General features: G+C 49.7%; 1 protein-coding gene across 1 annotated transcript in view; it reads left to right on the top strand.

Annotated features, from left to right (window-relative positions):
• The window catches only part of LOC310824188 (histone-lysine N-methyltransferase 2A-like), a gene marked incomplete at its 5' end in the record, with an annotated part of 125568 nt that overhangs the window by 84337 nt on the left and 17852 nt on the right, over nt 1-23379 (top strand). The window contains 10 exon segments of the mRNA XM_083696998.1: nt 614-772; nt 5884-6001; nt 7402-7480; nt 7625-7785; nt 16497-18552; nt 18733-19063; nt 19260-21000; nt 21204-21807; nt 21977-22059; nt 22386-22553. Of these exon segments, the coding sequence (XP_083553124.1) occupies nt 614-772; nt 5884-6001; nt 7402-7480; nt 7625-7785; nt 16497-18552; nt 18733-19063; nt 19260-21000; nt 21204-21807; nt 21977-22059; nt 22386-22553 (5500 nt within the window).

Here is a 23379-nt window from a genome sequence, read left to right as displayed (position 1 = left end):
CCTCACCAGAGAAGCAGCACAACCTTTGGTCCAAACACTTGTGATCTCTCGCCTTGACTACTGCAACGCACTCTTGGCCTGTCTCACTGCCTCCGCCATCAGACCTCTGCAGCTCATCCAGAATGCTGCCGCCCGTCTGGTGTTCAATCTCCCCAAATTCTCCCATGTCACGCCTCTCCTTTGCACCCGCCGCCTCTATGTGGATGCAGCAGCCGCGCTACTCGGTCACGGCTTTTCACTGTCCTGGCGCCCCGCTGATGAAATGAGCTTCCCACTGCTGTCAGGACTGCAGAGTCACTACCAATCTTCCGCCGTAGGTTGAAGACCCATCTCTTCAGGCTACATTTTAACGGTCCCTCCTAAAGACCTCTTCATCCCCACTACCCCCCTGTACAGTTTCTCTACTGTAAATTAATTAATTAATTTAAAAAAAAAAAAATCTTTAGCATTGTGCATTGTGACTGCCAATGGCCCCTGGTCCTAGCATAGATTACTTTATCTTATGATGACTGATGGATAGATGATTCACTTACTTGTTGTATTTGTTGTAAGTCGCTTTGGATAAAGGCATCTGTAAATGCTGTGTGTGTGTGTGTGTGTGTGTGTCCCTCAGTGCTGTGAGAACTGCCAGAGACCGGGGGCTACAGTGGGCTGCTGCCTGACTTCCTGCACCAGTAACTACCACTTCATGTGTGCACGCCAACATCACTGCGTCTTCTTAGAAGACAAGAAGGTGTACTGTCAACGCCACAGAGACCTCATCAAGGGAGAGGTCAGCAGGACAGATGTCCAAATCAACTTTATTACATTTGAATTCTTCAATAATCTCCAATAGGGTTGCAACTATTGAGTATTTTGGTAATCAAGTATTCTGAAGATTAATTGAGTAATTGGATAAAACATTTTGGCGGGAAATACTGCTTTTTTTAAATGCTTTATTGAGAAAAAATTATAAATTAGGTAAGCTATAGCCTTTGCAGCTTAGAACCATTGACATACACAGAGCACTGTAAGTAATGGGACAGTGAAGCATTTCTTCTTATTTTGGCTCTATACTCCAAAGGTTTGGATTTGAAATCAAACAATTACTATGTTATAAAGGTAGAGATTCTCAGCTTTTATTTGATGGTGTTTGTTTACATATTGGTTTCACCGTTCAGAAATTACAACACTTTTTATGCATCGTCCCCCTATTTTAGGGTACCTAAAAGTAATGGGACAATTGGTTTGACAGGGTTTGTGGTTAGTCAGGTGTGTTCTGTCACATCATTTGTGCAGGCATAAGAGAGCTGTCAATGTCTAGTATTGATTCTAGGCTTTGGATTTGCCTTTGGAGTCTGTCAACATGAAGAGCAAAGAGAGTCAATGAAAGTCAAGGAAGCCATTATTTGGCTGAAAAATCTGAAACATAGCCAAAACCTAAGGCTTGCTAAAATCAACAGTTTGGAACATCATTCAAAAGAAAAAAATCACTGGTGAGCTCAGCAATCACAAACGGGCTGGTAGGCCAAGGAAGACTTCCACAGTGGATGACTGAAGAATGCTCACCATAATTAAGAGAAACCCCAAAACAACTGTTCCACAGATCAGGAACACTCTCCAGGAGGTAGGCTGCAGAATACTTCACCAGCCGAACTACAGAGGCTTCACTGCAAGGTGCAAACCACTGGTTATCCTCAAAAAGGATGGTCCAGTTTGCTAAAAAGTACCTAAAAAGCCTGCAGAGATCTGGAAAACGGTGTTGTGGACAGAGGACGAATATTATCATGAGTGATTGCAAGAGAAAAGTTTGGAGAAAAAAGGATCTGCCCAAGATTTACAGCATACCACCTCATCTGTGAAACATGGTGGAGGGGGTGTTATGGTTTGGGAATGTATAGCTGCCACTAGAACTTTTCTTAATTGATGATGTTACTGTTGACAGCAGCAGCAGAATGTATTCTGAAGTGTACAGAAACATCTCGTCTGCTTGAGTAAAAGCAAATGCCTCCAAATTCATTGGATGGTGCAACATCATACAGTAAGACAATGACCCCAAACATACTGCCATAGCAACTAGTAGGGTTGGGCGGTGTCCATTTTTTTCATACCAGAAAATCTTCAAAAAACGTGCGGCTGGCTTATTTATGTGGTGACTGCTATATACCGTATGACATTTAGTCTGAACAATCATTTAAACTTGACATCCCGATCACAGCTTGACAAACTAAACTAAACAGTTGGATAGCTTAATAAGAAGCATCACATGCTGCATTCGTAATTATATAACTTGTCTCATGTTCTGTCATATAGCCTATAGGCTATCATTTGACTATAAAATATTGATTTAGTTACCATTATGAGACTATGCTCTGGGAGTCTCCCGTGCCATTACCGCCGCCAAGGGCCCGGTCTGTCCATTGCCTCTGGTCCTGCACTGTGTTTGGCACCGCCAGATTGAGATTGTGGCCAATACAGTTGAGCCGTGGTCAATGCAGGGCCCTGATGACAGCTGCAATGTTAGCAGCATTGTCAGTCCTCATGGCCGAGAGTTTATTCGCATCCAAGTGCCATGCGGAGTGCATCAACAATGCTTGTCTGTTGTGTGGTTTTCTGGAAAAAAAGCTAGTCTGCAGGCATTTTGACTGTAGTTTCCAGTCGGGTGTGACAATGTAGAGCCTGTGGCAGGGCATTCAGACCATAACGGACTACAAGCCCGCGCCACAGACCTGCGACAACAACATCTCTCTGCTCAACAACCTCAACAGCTTCTTTGCACGGTTTGAAGCAACAAACACTACAAGCCCACAGAAAACCCCACCCCCCCCCCCACGATCAGGTCCTGTGCCTGTCTGCTGCCAGTGTGAAGAGGACACTCTCTACCATCAACCCCCGCAAAGCAACAGGCCCAGACAACATCCCAGGCCGTGTGCTGAGGGACTGCGCAGAGGAGCTTAAGGATGTCTTCACGGACATCTTTAACACTTCTTTGCGTCAAGCTGCTGTCCCATCACATTTCAAGACCTCCATCATCATACCTGTGCCAAAGAAATCCGCTCCATCCTGCTTCAATGACTATCGCCCTGTAGCACTGACCCCCATCATCATGAAGTGCTTTGAACGGCTAGTCATGTCTCACATTAAGTCCATCCTCCCCCTCACCCTGGACCCCTTTCAGTTTGCATACCGAGCAAAACGTTCCACAGAGGACACAATCTGCTCTGCTCTCCACCCAGCCCTCACCCACCTGGAAAAAGCAGACTCATATGTGAGAATGCTTTTCATAGACTTTAGCTCAGCATTTAACACCATAATCCCGCAACAACTGATCTGCAAACTGGACCAGCTGGGGCTCAACACCTCCCTCTGCAACTGGCTGCTGGACTTCCTCAGCGAGAGACCACAAGCAGTACGAGTCGGCAACAACACCTCGAGCAGCATCACACTCAGCACAGGGGCCCCCCAAGGCTGTGTGCTCAGTCCCCTGCTCTTCACCCTGCTGACTCACGACTGCACATCAACCCACAGCACCAATCACATGGTGAAGTTTGCGGACGACACAACTCTGGTGGGTCTCATCTCCAAGAACGACGAGACCCACTATAGAAAGGAGGTCAACCTTCTGACCACGTGGTGCAGAGACAACAACCTCCTGCTGAATGTCAGCAAAATGAAGGAGATTGTGGTCGACTTCCGGAGAGGGCACACCGAACACCCACCACTGACCATCGATGGTGCTGCTGTGGAGAGAGTGAGCAGCACCAAATTCCTGGGGGTGCACATCAGTGAGGACCTCTCCTGGACCACCAACACCGCATCACTGGCGAAGACAGCCCAGCGGCGCCTCTACTTCCTCCGCAAGCTGAAGCGAGCGAAAGCTCCCACACCGATCCTGACAACATTTTACCGAGGCACCATTGAAAGCATCCTGTCCAGCTGCATCACTGTGTGGGGCGGTAGCTGCACCGAACACAGTAGGAAAGCACTGCAACGCATTGTGAACACAGCTGCTAAGATCATTGGTGCCCCACTCCCTTCCCTGCAAGAGACTTACTCCACCCGCCTCACCCGCAAAGCTACCTCGATTGTGAGCGACGCAAGCCACCCCGCACACAGTCTGTTCAGCCTCCTGCCTTCTGGAAGAAGGTATAGGAGCCTCCGTGCCCACACCACCAGACTCACGAAAAGCTTCATACCCCAAGCTGTCAGGAAGCTAAATTCTCTCCCCTCACTTCCCCCAGCCACATCCTCCAAGCTGTCAAGAAGCTGAAACCACCACCACCACCACCCCCTCCCAACCACCCCCCCCCTCCCAACCCTTCAGCCCCCCCCCCCCCCCCCAAACACTACGGACTCTGGACAATCCACTATTCCATTGCTACAATGCACTATTGCACTATTATTTTTTTATACAGAATACACAGTATTTGGCTGCTATTTACTGTCTTTACTGACTGCTCTTTTTGCACTGTTTAAATTATTCTTATTGAATGTTTTACTTTTAGTATGTGTTATCTGTTGTGCCTGGGCACTTTATCTGTCTCACCGTGGGAGAGTGAGAACGTCCTCTCGATTCCTTTGTATGTCTTGACATGTGAAGAATTGACAATAAAGCCACTTTGTTTGTTTGCTTTGTAGACAGTTATGTATGGTGTCATGTCAGTGAAGAGCTGAACCCGACAGACAGCAGCACTTGATACAGACAGATATCCCATCCATGCAGCTGTTAATGGGTGTTTCATCTTGAGGTGGGAGTGTAGATGAGTTCCCATTCGTGTTCCCATTTCTGGCCGTCATCTTTTTCATGCAAATCCCGCAAATAACATCGTCCAAATCTATAGGCTCTCTTTTATCGTTGGGTCGGAACCCGAAATGCTGCCATATATCAGCAGTGGCATGTCTTTTAGGGACCAAGTCATCAGCGCTGGTCATCTTTTATTCTCCTTCTCTAACCTTAGGTGGAAGACGCCACATGCAACACCCTAACAGTTACACTTGTGATTCTTTCTCTGACCATGCCGGCAGTGGCGCTGTTACACATTGTGAATTGACAAACAGCGGTTAATTTGGCAGTTTGATAGATAATGGAGCAGAAATGTTATGACTGTATTGAAAAGCATACCATGGGCATTTTCAAATTCCTGAGAAGATTTTAGGCAAAAAGATCTCAAAACAAACAACTAAAGATGGCTGCGGTACATGCCTGGTAGAGCATCACCAGAGAAGATACCCAGCGTCTGGTGGGTCAATGGGTCTCAGACTTCAGGCAGTTATTGAATGTAAAGGATTGTCGACCAAATACTAAACATGAGGGCTTAATTTGAACATTTGATAAATCTGTCCCATTACTTTTGGGTACCCTGAAATAGGGGGAATATGTATAAAACGTGGTGTAATTTCTGAAGGGTGAAACCAATATGTACACAAATACCATCAAATAAAAGCTGAGAATCTCTACTTTAACTAGTAATTGTTTGATTTAAAATCCAAACTTTTGGAGTGTAGAGCCGAAAAAAGAAAAAATGCTTCACTGTCTCATTACTTGCGCAGGGCGCTGTATGTCTATGATTTTTTCCTTCCTGTTTTCAATAGAAAAAATAAACTTTGCCTGTTTAGAAAAAAAAGTGTCAGTTTCAGCAGTCGTACCAGAAAGAAAAATTTAATACACAAGGCAGGCGTTTCTAATCAAGGATTTTTTGTAATCTAATTATTCGATGAATTGTTTCAGACCAAATTTCCAAGAAACCCTATTGAGCCATCTCATCCACTCTGCATTTTAAAGCATAGCTAGATTTGGTACTGTATCCATCCAAACTGAGTGAGTGAATACTGGCGTAGTGTGAGCAGTCATGTAGTATTGTCCGCAGGTGTAACCCCTAGTCCTTTGCCCCCCCTCCCCCCCAGGTGGTGTCTGAGTCTGGCTTCGAGGTGACCCGCAGGATCCTGGTTGACCTGGAAGGGATCAGCTTGAGGAGAAAGTTTCTGACAGGCCTTGAGCCAGAGAACGTCCACATGATGATAGGTGTGTATGTGTAACAGAGGTGGTGTGGAGTCACGCTCTCGTGATGAGGTAGCCCTGCCTGAGACATGCACACCCGAGTGTCGCCCTCAGACCTTGAGTATGTCCTCTTGGCGGAATGGTAGACGATCTTTTACGCTTTGTCACATATGATACTGTAGTATACGTACATCGTCATAAAGATATGCATACATACTTGTTACGAACCCCCCCAGATACTACGTCTAGGGATATAAAAGGGGGGAGAAACGTAACATACAGTATCTGTATATGCTGCTGAGACTTGCTGGTGCGGTGGTAGTGCAACACACACAACGACTGAGTAAAATGCAAACAAGACAGATTTATTAGTAATACATACAACAAACAACCAGACAACACAGGGGAAACATAGAGAGGGAACTAAGGGGAGGACGCCAGACGGCGCCAAATAAATTAAAACAAAAATAACCCCAAAGCTAATATTCTAATCCTATCTGTTCTAACTACGAAAAGTCTGCTATCTAAGTAACTAAGTCTTGCCTGCCTACCCTAGACCCAAAATACAAGAGGTGGCGCCCGCCTGGGGAAACTAACCTAATGTATATAACAAAACCAACCCTGTGTGATGGAGGTGTAAGCCCATGGGCGTCTTACCTGCCTAACTCGCCCTCCCCTGGGGCTAACTACAGGTGTGGCAGCGGACACAATGGTAGGACAGACACTTACAAGAACAGTAGAATACTATGATACCAAATGACAGAAAAACCGCTAACCGATGCTACCACACCCCTCCCTTCCTGAAGAGTGCGCGGGAGTTTTTAACAGAGACGGACGATGGTCTAATTGGTTGATGGAGGCCGCCAGGTGAACCCATTGGTCGAAGAGCAACAGGGGGAGTGACGGACGAAACGATGATTGACAGGGGGATGAACCAATACATGGGAGAGAGACAGAGGGAAAAACAAACAGACAAATGACACCACACGCGCACACATGTGGGGACGTAACAATACTGTATAGTATATTTACTATATGAAGTCACCAGATATACACATGCATATGTTTTGTCTTATATTTTTGTGTGCAGTAGTGTACATCAGTAAATAGGTATGCATGAGAGAGGCAGTAATACACTATCATATACAGTACTGCACAAGAAAAGATAAAACGGAACATATGCACATCTAGTGACTTCATATACTAGCCCTCATGTTTCCATACAATAGAGTATGCATCATTGGAGGCTGGTGGAGGTAGAAATTGGAGGACGGGCTCATTGTAATACATGGAATAAGGAATGTGTTTGATACCATTCCATGCATTACAATGAGCTCGTCCTCCGATTTCTACCTCCACCAGCCTCCCCTGGTATGTATGGCCCTCATGTTTCTTTCGATGCTAATGACACACTGGTGTTGCAGGTTCCATGACCATCGACTGCCTTGGAATACTGACTGAGCTCTCCGACTGCGAGCGCAAACTCTTCCCTATTGGATACCAGTAAGTATGCAGCACAGTCCCCTATATGCTTTTTTGGGGGAGGGGATTTCTTCTCGGGAAAGGGGAGAGAGAGGATCGATTATCGAATATAAATAGTAAGTTGCACTTTCAAAACTGATGTGTTTTGTGTGTTTGTCTCTGCAGGTGTTCTAGAGTGTATTGGAGTACTCTAGATGCCCGTAAGCGCTGTGTGTACACCTGCCGGATTCTGGTGTGTCGCCCCCCGGTGGTGGAACCAGACCTAACGAGCATGTTGGCCCCAGAGAAGAACCGTACCATAGCTCACAGTCCCCTTCCCTTCTCAGGTAGGGCCTTTTTAGCTTTAGAACACAGAGACTTAGAAACTGTAGACTTTGATTGTTGCTGTTTTGATAGGGTTGTGTGTGTGTGTGTGTGTATATACAGTGAGGGAAATAATTATTTGATCCCCTGCTGATTTTGTAACTTTGCCCGATTACAAAGGTCTATCATTTTTATGGTACTTTTATTTTAACAAATAGAGACAGAATATCAACAAAAAAAGTCCAGAAAAACACATTATATAAAGTTATAAAGTCATTTGCATTTGATCGAACTAAATAAGTATTTGATCCCCAAGCAAAACATGACTTAGTACTTGGTGGAGAAACCCTTGTTGGCAAGCACAGAAGTCAGACGTTTCTGGTAGTTGGTCACCAGGTTTGCACACATCTCAGGAGGGATTTTGGTCCACTCCTCTTTACAGATCCTCTCCAAATCCTGAAGGTTTCGAGGCTGTCGCTTGGCAACTCGAAGCTTCAGCCCCCTCCACAAATTTTCTATAGGATTAAGGTCTGGAGACTGGCTAGGCCACTCCATGACCTTAATGTGCTTCTTCTTGAGCCACTCCTTTGTTGCCTTGGCCGTATGTTTTGGGTCGTTTATACTGGAAGACCCATCCACGACCCATCCTCAGTGCTCTGGCTGAGGGAAGGAGGTTCTCGTCCAAGATCTTACGGTACATGGCCCCGTCCATCGGCCCCTCAATGCGGGGAAGTCGTCCTGTACCCTTAGCAGAGAAACAGCCCCAAAGCATAATGTTTCCACCTCCGTGCTTGACGGTGGGGATGGTGTTCTTGGGATTGTATTCAGCATTTCTCTCCCTCCAAACACGACGAGTCAAGTTTATGCCAAAGAGTTCAATTTTGGTCTCATCTGACCACATCACCTTCTCCCAAGCCTTCTCTGAATCATTTAGGTGTTCATTGGCAAACTTCAGATGGGCCTGTACATGTGCCTTCTTGAGCAGGGGGACCTTGCGGGCACTGCAGGATTTCAATCCTTTACGGCGTAGTGTGTTACCAATGGTTTTCTTGGTGACTGTGGTCCCAGCTGTCTTGAGATCATTACCAAGCTCCTCCCGTGTAGTTCTGGGCTGATCCCTCACCCTTCTCATGATCATCCTTACCCCACGAGGCGAGATCTTGCATGGAGCTCCAGGCCGAGGGCGATTGATGGTTATTTTGTATTTCTTCCATTTTCTAATAATTGCACCAACAGTTGTCTCCTTCTCACCAAGCTTCTTGCTGATGGTCTTGTAGCCCATTCCAGCCTTGTGCAGGTCTACAATCTTGTCCCTGATGTCCTTTGAAAGTTCTTTGGTCTTGCCCATGGTGGTGGAGAGGTTGGAATGGAAGAGATTGATTCTGCTGACAGGTGTCTTTTATACCCATAACGAGCAGAGATTAGGAGTACTTTCTTAAAGTGACAGGACTAATCTGTGTGCCTCATGGGCATATAACCGGTCTGTGGGAGCCAGAATTCTTGCTGGTTTGTAGGGGATCAAATACTTATTTCGTTCGATCAAATGCAAATGAATTTATAACTTTATATAATGTGTTTTTTCTGGACTTCTTTGTTGATATTCTGTCTCTATTTGTTAAAATAAAAGTACCATAAAAATTATAGACCGCTCATTTCTTTGTAATCGGCAAATCAGCATGGTGGAGGTGGTGTAATCGTGTGGGGAATGTTTTCTTGGCACACTTTGGGCCCGTTAATACCAATCAATCATCGCTTAAATGCCACAGCCTATTTGACTATTGTTGCTGACCATGTGCATCCCTTCATGGCCACAATTTACCCATCTTCAAATGGCTACTTCCAGCATGATAACGCACCAAGTCACAAAGCAAAAGTCGTCTCAAACTGGTTTCATGAACATGACAATGAGTTCAGTGGCCTTCCCAGTCACCGGATCTGAATCCAAGAGAACACCTTTGGGATGTGGTAGAACGGGAGATTGCGTGATGCAATCATGTCATCATGGACCAGAATCTCAAAGGAATGTTTCCAACATCTTGTGGAATCAATGCCACGAAGAATTGAGGCTGTATTGAGAGCAAAGAGAGGCCCTACCCAGTATTAGTATAGTGTTCCTAATAAAGGGAAGCCCTACCCAGAATTAGTACATCAGAATCAGATTTTTTTTATTTGGCCAAGTATATTTGCACATACAGGAAATTGACTTGGTGAGGTTGGTGCATGGACATAAAAAACTAATGGCAAATATTGACAATAAATGTACAAAATAGCAATAACAAATTTACACATTTACAAAAAAGAGCAGCAGAACAATACATCTTGTACGCTGTGTGAGTGTAACAATGTCCTGTAACACATAGGCAGACTCAGAATGTCAGATAAGGGAAAACCCTGTTTATTTACTCCGCATACAAAAAGTCAAAAGTCAAAAAAAGTCAAAAGTGGCTTTATTGTCAATTCTTCACATGTCAAGACATACAAAGGAATCGAGAGGACGTTTCTCACTCTCCCACGGTGAGACAGATAAAGTGCCCAGGCACAACAGATAACACATACTAAAAGTAAAACATTCAATAAAAATAATTTAAACAGTGCAAAAAGAGCAGTCAGTAAAGACAGTAAGTAGCAGCCAAATACTGTGTATTCTGTATAAAAAAAATAATAATAGTGCAATAGTGCATTGTAGCAATAGAATAGTGGATTGTCCAGAGTCCGTAGTGTTTTTGGGGGGGGGGGGGGGGGGCTGAAGGGTTGGGAGGGGGGGTGGTGGTTTCAGCTTCTTGACAGCTTGGAGGATGTGGCTGGGGGAAGTGAGGGGAGAGAATTTAGCTTCCTGACAGCTTGGGGTATGAAGCTTTTCGTGAGTCTGGTGGTGTGGGCACGGAGGCTCCTATACCTTCTTCCAGAAGGCAGGAGGCTGAACAGACTGTGTGCGGGGTGGCTTGCGTCGCTCACAATCGAGGTAGCTTTGCGGGTGAGGCGGGTGGAGTAAGTCTCTTGCAGGGAAGGGAGTGGGGCACCAATGATCTTAGCAGCTGTGTTCACAATGCGTTGCAGTGCTTTCCTACTGTGTTCGGTGCAGCTACCGCCCCACACAGTGATGCAGCTGGACAGGATGCTTTCAATGGTGCCTCGGTAGAATGTTGTCAGGATAGGTGTGGGAGCTTTCGCTCGCTTCAGCTTGCGGAGGAAGTAGAGGCGCCGCTGGGCTGTCTTCGCCAGTGATGCGGTGTTGGTGGTCCAGGAGAGGTCCTCACTGATGTGCACCCCCAGGAATTTGGTGCTGCTCACTCTCTCCACAGCAGCACCATCGATGGTCAGTGGTGGGTGTTCGGTGTGCCCTCTCCGGAAGTCGACCACAATCTCCTTCGTTTTGCTGACATTCAGCAGGAGGTTGTTGTCTCTGCACCACGTGGTCAGAAGGTTGACCTCCTTTCTATAGTGGGTCTCGTCGTTCTTGGAGATGAGACCCACCAGAGTTGTGTCGTCCGCAAACTTCACCATGTGATTGGTGCTGTGGGTTGATGTGCAGTCGTGAGTCAGCAGGGTGAAGAGCAGGGGACTGAGCACACAGCCTTGGGGGGCCCCTGTGCTGAGTGTGATGCTGCTCGAGGTGTTGTTGCCGACTCGTACTGCTTGTGGTCTCTCGCTGAGGAAGTCCAGCAGCCAGTTGCAGAGGGAGGTGTTGAGCCCCAGCTGGTCCAGTTTACAGATCAGTTGTTGCGGGATTATGGTGTTAAATGCTGAGCTAAAGTCTATGAAAAGCATTCTCACATATGAGTCTGCTTTTTCCAGGTGGGTGAGGGCTGGGTGGAGAGCAGAGCAGATTGCGTCCTCTGTGGAACGTTTTGCTCGGTATGCAAACTGAAAGGGGTCCAGGGTGGGGGGGAGGATGGACTTAATGTGAGACATGACTAGCCGTTCAAAGCACTTCATGATGATGGGGGTCAGTGCTACAGGGCGATAGTCATTGAAGCAGGATGGAGCGGATTTCTTTGGCACAGGTATGATGATGGAGGTCTTGAAATGTGATGGGACAGCAGCTTGACGCAAAGAAGTGTTAAAGATGTCCGTGAAGACATCCTTAAGCTCCTCTGCGCAGTCCCTCAGCACACGGCCTGGGATGTTGTCTGGGCCTGTTGCTTTGCGGGGGTTGATGGTAGAGAGTGTCCTCTTCACACTGGCAGCAGACAGGCACAGGACCTGATCGTGGGGGGGGGGTGGGGTTTTCTGTGGGCTTGTTGTGTTTGTTGCTTCAAACCGTGCAAAGAAGCTGTTGAGGTTGTTGAGCAGAGAGATGTTGTTGTCGCAGGTCTGTGGCGCGGGCTTGTAGTCCGTTATGGTCTGAATGCCCTGCCACAGGCTCCGCGTGTCTCTGCTGTCCTTGAAGTGGCAGGTAATCTTGTTGGTGTAGTCCCGTTTTGCTTTCCTGATGCCACGGGACAGGCTGGCTCTCGCTGTTCTTAGGCCATTTTCATCCCCGGCTCTGAAGGCTTTGTCTCTGGCCCTCAGCAGCCGATGGACTGCCCCTGTCAGCCATGGCTTCTGGTTAGCCCGAGTGATGATGGTCTTTTTGTGGGTCACATCATCAGAGCACTTACGGATGTAGGAGAGGACAGTGTCTGTGAGCTCCTCATTGTCCGTATGGTTGTTCTGTGTGGCTGCTTGCTTGAACATGTCCCAGTCTGTTGTTGCAAGACAGTCCTTGAGAGCAGACCTGGACCCCTCCGGCCACACAGTTATCTCTTTCCGGACCGGTTTTCCGACTTTCACTCTGGGCCTATATGCTGGCATTAGCATGACAGTGATGTGATCAGAGAGTCCGATGTGGGGGAGGGGGGAGGCCTTGTATGCTCCTTTGTGAGAAGTGTAGACCAAGTCCAAGGTGTTTTCCCCTCTTGTTGGGAAATTGACATGCTGATGGAGTTTTGGTAGGACAGTCTTAAGGTCAGCATGATTAAAATCTCCAGCGAGGATGGTAAATCCATCTGGGTGTGCTGTCTGTTGTTCACTGATGGCCTGGTACAGTTCACAAAGTGCCGCATTCCTGTCACTGTTGCTGGAGGTTGGAGGGATGTATACTGCGGCTAGCAAGACCGCAGTAAACTCCCTCGGCAGATAGAAAGGACGGCACTTTATGATCATAAACTCCGCCAGTGGTGAACAGTGTCTGCATACTACCACAGCGTCCCGGCACCACGCATCACGAATGTAAACACAAACTCCGCCGCCACGCTGTTTACCTCCGTTGACGAGGGCTCTGTCCGCTCGATAGCATGTCAGCTGCTCAAGTTGTACAGCGGAGTCGGGGATGTTGTCGTTCAGCCATGTTTCAGTGAAAACAAGTACACAGCAGTTACTCACTGTCCGATTCGCTGACCTCAGCAGTCGTATATGATCCATTTTGTTGTCCAAGGATCGTACGTTGGCCAGGATGATGGATGGTATGGCTGGGCGAGTTGGACTAGCCGCTAGCCTAGCCCGGATACCTCCGCGCTTGCCCCTCTTCTGCTTCCTCGCGCACCGCTTCCGACCTCTCCTTTCCGGGGGAGTGTTGGCAGTCGAGTCGAGTCGAGTCGGGTCGGGTCGAGTACTCGCGGGCCGGCGAAGTAATCCGAGCTCTTTGAGTGTCTCTGTTGTGGTGTCCAAAACGTTGTAAATCTTGCTCTCGCAGATGTCTAGCAGAGCCTGTCGACTGTACTTGTATTTCGACGCAGACAGACGAGACGAACACGACAAACTTTCGGGCAAACACTTATTAAACAAACAAAACACCGCATTCTCTGGAGCGCGAGTGGTCGCTGCGTGTGCACGCGCCGCCATCTTGATATACGTTTAACTCTCGTATATGTCAGGTCCTGTTCGACTTTTCAGTCACCGCTTTCCAGCTCCACTCGAAAGCAGAGGCACACACATCTTAAACCATTTCGTTAATGAGGCTTCATTCACAACAGGTGCGCAACAAAGCCTTGCTTCTGTAACCCTGGCCATGGTCCTGTAGCTCACTCTACAGGCCGAACACTGCATGTCCCCCTACAGTGAGACTAAGTGGCAATGAGGCTAGAGGCTGTGAAATGGTTATGGGGCATGTACACTATGAATTAGAATAATTTTAAATAATTATAAATTACACTGTCAGTGCATTGTGTGTGTATGACAGGGTGGGAGGGGGGTGGAAGTCCCAGAGTCAGTGGGCTTGGTTGTGAGCCCCACTGCCATGGGGAAGAAACTGTTCAGGTGGCGCAAGGTTTTAGTCTTGATTGACCGGAACCTTTTGCCGGATGGAAGTCTCTGGAAGAGGTTGTGACCAGGATGGGAAGGCTCAGCAATGATCTTTCTTGCTCTCTTACTGGTCCTGGAGTGGAACAGGTCCAGGAGAGATGGCAGGTTGCAGCCAATGACCTTCTCGGCTGACCGAATGATCCGCTGCAATCTGCCTTTGTCCTTGGCAGTGGAGGCAGTGAACCAGACGGTGATTGATGAGCTGAGGATGGACTCAATGATGGCCGTGCAGAACATCCTCTGCTGGGCCTTCTTGATGGTGGACGTGATGTTCTCCGCCCACCTGAGGTCCTTTGAAATTATTGTCCCCAGGAATCTGAATGACTCCACAATGTTAACTGGGGAGTCACACATGATGAGGGGGGCGGTTGGGGCTGGGCTTCTCCTGAAGTCTACTACCATCTCTACAGTTTTTAGGGCGTTCAGCTCCAAGTAGTTCAGGCTGCACCAGGAAGCCAGGCTGTCAACTTCCTCTCTGTAGGCGGCCTCATCACTATTGGAGATTAATCCAATGAGGGTTGTGTCATCCGCGAACTTCAGGAGTTTGACAGAAGGGTAACTAGAGGTGCAGCTGTTGGTGTAGAGGGAGAAGAGTAGAGGAGAGAGCACACAGCCTTGTGGGGCTCCGGTGCTGATGGTCCTGGGCTCTGAGACAAGCTTGCCCAGCCGTACCTGCTGCTTCCTGTCTGTCAGGAAGCCAGTGATCCACCTGCAGGTGGGCTCCGGCACGCTCAGCTGGGATAGCTTGTCCTGGAGGAGAGCTGGGACATGTTAAATGCAGAGCTGAAGTCCACAAACAGGATCCTGGTGTAGGTGCCGGAGGAGTCTAGGTGCTGGAGGATGAAGTGAAGTCCCATGTTGACTGCGTCGTCTACAGACCCGTTGGCTCTATAGGCAAACTGCAGTGGGTCAAGGAGGGGGGTTGGTGATGGCCTTGAGGTGGGTGAGCACGAGGCGCTCAAAGGTCTTCATTACCACAGAGGTCAGGGCGACTGGTCTGTAGTCATTAAGGCCTGTGATCCTCTGCTTTTTGGGAACTGGGATGATGATGGATGTTTTGAAGCAGGCAGGTACCATGCATTCAACCGGTGAAGTGTTAAAGATGTCCGTAAACACTGGAGACAGCTGGTCTGCACAGTGCTTCAGTGTGGAGGGGGAGACAGCGTCTGGTCCAGCTGCCTTGCAGGGGTTCTGTTTCTTTAACAATTTGTTGACGTCTCTCTCCTGGATGGAGAGAGGTACGATGGGGGGGGGGGGGGGGGGGGCGTATTGTCTCTTTTCAGGCTGGGAAGGGGAGGTGTGATAGCTGTGGGGGAGGATTGGTTGTGCAGGTCAGAGTCAGTATAGTGTTCCTAATAAAGGGAGGCCCTACCCAGTATTAGTATAGTGTTCCTAATAAAGGGAGTATTACCCAGTATTAGTATAGTGTTCCTAATAAAGTGTTCAGTGAGTGTATATCAGCAATAGAATGAAGATCAAGAGAAAACTAATAGACATAGAGAAGTGCAGTAAATAATATATGTATTTCAGCAATCAAGTAAATAATATATGTAATTCAGCAAACAAACACAACAGAGTCCATATCCAATCACAAAGCCTCACCCTAAACGTCCAACCAATCACTGGCTTTTTCCCTCCTCAAGTCCAAATCCCGCCCTAATCAACTCAGTCCCAATAGAAAACGGATCCGTCCGTGACGCAACTCCAAACAAAATAATCCCCGCGAATTTATAATCCCAAAAAAAAGGAACCTTCACCAACCTTAAAAAATAAACAAATGGTGGCTTGGTAAAAACCCACTGGCTGGGCAAAAGAAAATACAAGAATCTGAAGGGATCTCACCAGATCTCTGCCGTCCTCACTCCAATATCTCTGCTCCTGTATTCCCAGCCAATGTTCTTGTAGACAAGGACCACGTTTCACCACGGAGGTCTATCCACCGGTTCTCTGCAACACGTTATATTTCATTTGTCGGCTTTTAGACTAAATTGTCCTCGCAGACCCAGGTCATTCAAGGGGTGGAAATCCTATTGTCTCCCTTCCTCTAGGCAAACCCACTTTTTATGACTTTCCGTTTACCCATCAGTCCGACATTTAAAGTCACATACAATTGATCACCATACAGTATATTATATCAAATACAAAAACATAAATGAAAACATCATACATACAACAGACCAGACATACCCTTCATGTCAATCTTAACCTGCGTAGTTCTCTGAAGGGGCTCCTTTTCCCCCATAATAATAATGTGTGACCTGTACAGGCTATATACTACATTTGACTGATACATGTCACAACCTGGCCAAGACAGCAGCTCCAGTATAAACCGGACTCATGCAGTCAGGAAACAATCCATAAAAACATTGTAATGTCCATATCAGGCAGTCATAGTAGCATTTGAGAGACGTGCTGTATGTTGTTGATAGTGTCATTGTTCCGTCATTTCCAGGCAGTTCGGCCCATGAGATTGTAACCGTGGGAGACCCCCTGCTGAGCTCCAGCCTCCGAAGCATTGGCTCCAGACACTACAGCACCTCCTCTCTGTCCCTGTCCCCGCCCCCCAACCCCCAGTCCACCAGAGAGAGAATAGCCTCCCCCCCACACACCCAGCCACTCCCCCTCTCCTCCACAACGCCTATCCTGTCCTTCCCGCCTCCCCTCATCTCCTCTGCCTCCAGAGAGCTGGGCCTGAGGCACCCGGAGAAGAGCAGACCCCTCGGTGGAGGGAGACCTCAGAGTCGCGAGACCACCTCCCTCAGCCCTGCAGTACAGCACAGACACCCCCATCATCACCACAGCCTGTCAGAGAGGAAGGAGAGTGGCTCCAAGCAGGCTGGCGGAGAGAAGGCCAGAGCAGCCCTGTCTGCCCCAGGGGTGGGGGGTGTGAGCCTGGCCTCTCCCCCCCCAGGCATGGCCATACTGACAGAGAAGGGGAAGCAGGGTGGCAAGGAGGCAGACCCCTCCTCCGGCCTCACCCTCCTGTCCCGACAACGCCCCACCCCCCTGCCCAAGGACCGAGCCCCCCCAGCCAAGGAAGGGAGCGGGACCTCTGCGCCAGCCCCTAAGGACACTGGGAAATCTGGCTCCTCCCCTCAGTCGACATACCAGCGGATCGGAGGGAGGAGGTCACATGACTATGTCTCGGGGCCGGTGCCAGCTGCAGCCATGAAGCCCCTGTGGTCCTCCGGGGCTGCAGTCCAGGATGACATCATCATCAAACAAGGGTCTCAGGCCGCCCTGCCCGTCCCCGTCGGTCACACCACCCCCTTCCCCTCCCCCTCCCACGTGACCAAAGACAAACAGTCTAAAGCTAGGGTGCTGAGCAGCAGTAGAGAGTTGTCTGAAGAAAGGGAGAAGACCTCTCACAACAGTAACAAGACCCTCCTCAACAACAACACCAAAGCCTCGGCCCCCCCCACCTCTCACAACAGCCACAGCAAGGCTGCTCCGCTGGGCAACAACACCACCACCAAAGGCCCTGGGGGGAAGACGGAGGTGGTGAAGACCGAGAACCAAGCCCGGAGACGTTCTAAGAGCAGGGAGAAGTTCTTGAGCCCTGAGGGGAAGAACAGCGCGGGACTGGGTTTGGAGATCCTACAGCAGCAAGCCCGGCTTGCCCCAGAGACAGGTCCAAGGACCACACACACCCACACCAAGGTCACCATGGACGAGGTTGTGGTCACCACAAGGGACAAGAAGAGGACCGTGAAGGGAACTCTGATGCAGATCAAGACGGATCCGAACAGGAACAACACTCTCGGCCCTTCCTGTAACACCGTCAGTACTTCCTCCGACACCACCACTGCCTCCTCCATCTCTCCTGCAGTTCAGGGACACCAACCCCACCGCCGACCCGCCCTCTTCTCCTCCCCCTCGGTCAGCTTGGAGAGCTCCGAGTCTGATGGCCACCCCCACCCCGACGAGCGACAAGACAGCTTGCTGGCCCGCCTCACAGAGGATGACAAGGAGGGGGAGGGGCTTGAGGACGGGGACCACGACGAGGGTGGAGTGGACAAGCACCATGAGGACGACAGCGACGGTTCGGGCTCGGCCAAGCGGCGCTACCCTCGCCGCAGCGCCAGGGCCCGCTCCAACATGTTCTTCGGGCTCACGCCGTTCTACGGGGTGCGTTCGTACGGCGAGGAGGACATCCCCTTCTACAGCAGTGGGGTGGACAGTCACGGGGGGCCCGTGAGGAAGAGGAGGGCTGGGGGGGGCAGCAGGAGGTCAGCTGAGGGACAGGTGGATGGAGCGGATGACATAAGCACCTCTTCGTCAGGCGACAGTGGACCGGAAGAGGAGGTGGGCATGATCCAGTGCTCTGCTAAAGACCCTTACTATTACAACTTCACCCGCACCATCATCAACCCCGGTGCTGGGCTGCCTTCTATAGGAGGCTTAGACCAGTGTCTGGGGAGGGGCTCCCAGCTCCAACGCTTCCTGAAGGATGAAGAAGAGGAGGAGGAGAGGAAGGCTGCTGGAGGAGAGGAAGGAAGGCCAAACAGGTATGTAGCTAACTAGCTACTGCCGGTTCACTTCATTATAGTAACAATATTTACATATATAAAACAATATTTATTTAGCTAAAAAAAAAAAACACAATGTTGATGATCCAACAGTGTAATAGCACTTTGCGGCTTGCTTTGTGCTGCAGTATATAAATAAAGTTATTATTATCCATTCAGCAGGACCCTAAACCAGCAGCAGATCGGGCAGCTAGATGGCATTGACGATGGCTCGGAGAGTGACGCCAGTGTAAGCGCCACAACCACCACCACAACAGCCTCCTCCTCCTCCTCTTCACACAAGAGCACAGGGAAGAGGAAGGCCAGAGAGAGGGAGCGACACGCGACAGAGAAGCTGGAACACGATGCAAGGAAGGACACTGAGAACAGCAGCAGCGGTGGGGGTGGGAGCGGGAGCGGAGGAAGTATCAGCAGAGAGGCCAGCGGCAGGAAGAGCCAGAAGGATAACTCCCTCCCTCTGGGAGGGGTGAAGACACCCCAGGGACAGATGGTACATAGCCCTGAGGTTAGAGAGGTGTGTGTGGGTGTGTGTGTGTGTCTGTGTGTGTGTCTGTGTGTGTGTGTGTGTGTGTGTGTGTGTGTGTGTGTGTGTGTGTGTGTGTGTGTGTGTGTGTCACACACATTTCTGCCATGTAACAGATGGACTAATAAAAAAAAAAGTAACAATAATCTTCTCCTCTCCTCAGGGCCAGGACCCCCTGGAGGCCCAGCTGTCCCTCAGTACTGACCTGCTAAAGTCCGACTCCGACAACAACAACAGTGACGACTGTGGGAACATCCTGCCCTCCGACATCATGGAGTTTGTTCTCAACACCCCGTCCATGTCCATGCAGGCCCTGGGCCAGCAGGCGGAGCCCTCCTCCTCAGAACTCCTCTCATTGGACGAGGGCTATGCCGTCGACGTCAATCGGCGCAAGGACATCCTGTTCGAGGACTTCCCCCAGTCTCTGGCCGGCGTCAGCTCGGAGGCCGGGGAGAGTGGCGTGAGTGGCGTTAGTAGCTCCATCTCTGTGGAGGAGCCGTACGGCCTGCCCCTGGAGCTGCCCTCTGACCTCTCGGTCCTGACCACACGCAGCCCCACCGTCAACAACCAGAACCACAGCAGCCTCATTACAGAGGGCTCCGACCGCAACGCCACCATGCTCCAGTCGCTGACCTCGAAAGAGGTTGCAGCGGAGAAGGGCGGAGAGAAGAAGAGGGGCGTGGCCGGCGTGTCCCCTGAGAGCCAACCAGACGGGGCGGTGCAGGGGAGCAGGGAAGTTCAGGGGACAGAGAGTCACATGACACCGGAGCATTTAATCCCAGAGCGCATCAGCAGCCCAGCCCTGGGCCAGGTGGTGGAGCCGGCAGGTAACCAGGAAGGTGCTAGGAACTCTGGGACACCAGGTCTGCCCAGCTCCCCCACCCTGCCTCTGCAGGGTCAGAAGTACCTCCCTATTGCCGCCGCAGCCAGCTCCAGCTCCAGCCTGAGCCCCTCCCAGGGCCCCAGTACAGCAGTACACACCACCTCCTCCCACCTGAAAGCAGGCACAGATAAGCTGATTGTGGTGAACCAGCACCTGCAGCCCCTGTACGTCCTCCAGACCCTCCCCAACGGTGTGACCCAGAAGATCCAGATCGCCCCCTCTGTCAGCGCCACAGGAGTGATGGAGACCAGCTCTTCTGTCGTGAGCGCCATGACTCTGACCACAGGACTCAGCTCTGGCCTCTCCTCCCCACAGCCCCATGCCATCTTCCCTGCTGGGGGGAAAATCCTGGGCACCATGCCCCACCACCCCCAGATCCATGCCTTCACTGGCACCACCCAGATGGGCTTCCAGACAGCAGCCATCCCCAGCACCACCTCCGGGCTCCTCATCGGGGTGCCCCCCTCTTCCTCCCACGACCCCCAGATCCTGGTGTCTCAGGCCGGGCACCGGCACGATGTGGCCCCTAACATAGCCAGCGTCTCCACCACCTCCTCCTCCATCATCTCCTCGTCCTCGGCCGCCGGGCTCGCCACCGGCCACGGCAAGAAGCGGCCCATCTCCCGCCTCCAGCCCAGGAAGACCAAGAAACTGACACACTCATGGGGTCACCCTACCCTGGCCCCATCAGACACAGCAGCAGCAGCACCACCACCCCCCCCCATGACCCTGATCAACCTCTCCTCCCCGCAGATCACCACAGCGGGCATCCCTGTCCAGCCCAGCAGCCTCACCTTCTCTCATTGCAAGGTGCCCAACATCATCAAGAGGCCCAAGTCGGGGGTGATGTACTTGCCTGGGACCCTGCTGCAGCAGAGGATGCCCCTGCCTGGCTCTCAGCCTGGCGTCCCGGGTCACGACTCTGCCCACCTGCTGCCCTGCACCGTGGCTGGCCTCAACCCCAACCAGCCTGTCCTGAACGTGGTGTCCATGCCACCCAGCTCCACAGCTGGACTCATAGGTAGGTTTTACTACCTATAATCTAATGGTACCTTCCTACCTTTGGTACTACCTACCTACCTACCTTCTACCTTCCTAAATGGTACATTCCTACCTTTTACCTTAATGGTTTTTCAATGCACTGATGTTATGATGTGAATTGCCATATTTAGGAGCGACGTGTAAATAAGCTAAATCTTCATCATGCTCTGTCTATCCCGCCAGCTCCAGGTCCTGTGTCTCTTAGCACCCCGGTCCTCAGCTCCGCCGACATCACAGGTCCAATCAGCAACTTCCTCTTCAAGGCTGGCCCACACAACCTGGGCCTATCAGAGCAGCAGATGATCCTCCAATCAGGAGGAGGTCCTATGATGTCATCATTGAGCGGTGGTCCAATCCAGACCACCATCGCCAGTAGTATCCGTGTTCTTCCCTCCCATCAGACTGTCAGCATGTCCGTCAGCCAACAGGGGGAGGCAGATGGCACTCTCCAGCTGTGTCAGCCAATCAGCAGGGCTCCTCAGAGCCTAGAGAGCGAGCCCAACACACCTGAGGCAGTCACACTGGCCCCCAGCCCTGTCATGCATGACTCAAAGGGCCGGGTGGTGGGAGTGTTCAGCCAGAGCTCTCGCACCACGCCCATCTCCAGGGTGAAGCCTTCATCCACAGCAAGATCCGGGTCAGGACCAGGACCCGGGTCAGGGAGGGGCAAGCAGAAGGCCAAGCGGCCCATGCAGAGCTCAGACAAGGCCAGTGGGAAGAAGCACAAGCCTCACCAGGAGACCCAGGGGGACAGCAACCCTGCAGGCTGGACCCCCTCCATCCCTGGGTAAGACTGGCACAGAACACCAGGGGAGGCTGGTGGACGCAGACATTTTAGGATTTCTGCCTCCACCAGCTTCCCCTGCTCTGTACATATCTAGTACCGACCACACTGTTAATTTGTCAATGGGTAATGTTTTCCAGAGAGTGATTTGTAGATGTTGTTGTGTTTGCAGTGTGTACAGCGCTGTGACGGCCGAGCCTCCTGCTCTCACCAGCAGAACCTCTGATTTCCCTAATGGGAAAGACAAGACAACAGGTGGGTTTGGTTCACAACAACACTCAATTGATTGATGTATTGACATGATATCCTATGTAGAAACATTGGGTTGTGCTTCTACATTTATAATTCTTATATTTTCATGACATCCTATTATATAAACATTGGCCATGCTTATGATATTGGATTAAATATTTTATTATATAGAAACTTTGGCTTATACGTTTGTATTGTCTTGTATTGAGTGTATCTACTCATTCCTACCTTATCTTTGTACCTACTACCTCCCCATGATCATGATGAAAATAGATTTCCAGTGTTTTTCTTGACACCTCTATCTCTCCTGTCCCTGTTCCGTGGTGCAGTAGGCCCAAGTACTGCAGCAGGGGGAGGGCCTAGCTGTCTGCTGCTGGCCAGGCCTGGTCAGGAGGGCAGCAGGTGGGACTCCTCCCTGCACAGCAAGCCCAAGAGAGGACTCATCTTTGAGATCTGCAGTGATGACGGCTTTCAGATCCGCTGTGAAAGTATAGAAGGTATAACAGTATATTATAATAATAATAATAATAATAATAATAACAATAACATACAGTGCCCTGCGTAAGTAATGGCACAGTGAATAGTTTTTTGTTCTTTCAGCTCTACACTTTAAAGGTTTGGATTTTAAATCAAACAATTACTATGAAGTTAAAGTAAAGATTCTCAGCTTTTATTTGATGGTATTTGTGTACATATTGATTTTTCAGAAATTACACCACATTTTATGCAAAGTCCCCCTATTTCAGGGTACCCAAACGTAATGGGACAGGTTTATCAAATGTCCAAATTAAGCACTCATGTTTAGTATTTGGTCGACAGTCCTTTGCATTCAATAACTGCTAATAACTGTCTGCGACCCATTGACCCACCAGACGCCGGGTATCTTCTCTGGTGATGCTCTGCCAGGCCTGTACTGCAGCCATCTTCAGTTGTTGTTTGTTTTGAGATCTTTTTTTTGAGATCCTCAGGAAATGAAATGCATGTTTAATTGGATTTCAATCTAAAGTTTTACTTGGTCAGTCAAGAACTTTCCAGTTGCTATGGTATGTATGTTTGGGGTCATTGTCTTACTGTATGATGTTGCGCCATTTTGGAGGCATTTGCTTTTACTCAAGCAGACGAGATGTTTCTGTACACTTCAGAATACATTCTGCTGCTGCTGTCAGCAGTTACATCATCAATTAAGAAAAGTTCTAGTGGCAGCTATACATGCCCAAACCATAACACCCCCTCCACCATGTTTCACAGATGAGGTGGTATGCTGTAAGTCTTGGGCAGATCCTTTTTCCTCTTGCAATCACTCATGATAATATTCGTCCTCTG

This window comes from Argentina silus (assembly GCF_951799395.1).
Source record: "Argentina silus genome assembly, chromosome: Y".
Taxonomy (NCBI): domain Eukaryota; kingdom Metazoa; phylum Chordata; class Actinopteri; order Argentiniformes; family Argentinidae; genus Argentina; species Argentina silus.
The sequence above is the reverse complement of the archived record's forward strand: the minus strand, read 5'-3'. Positions and strand labels throughout refer to the sequence as shown.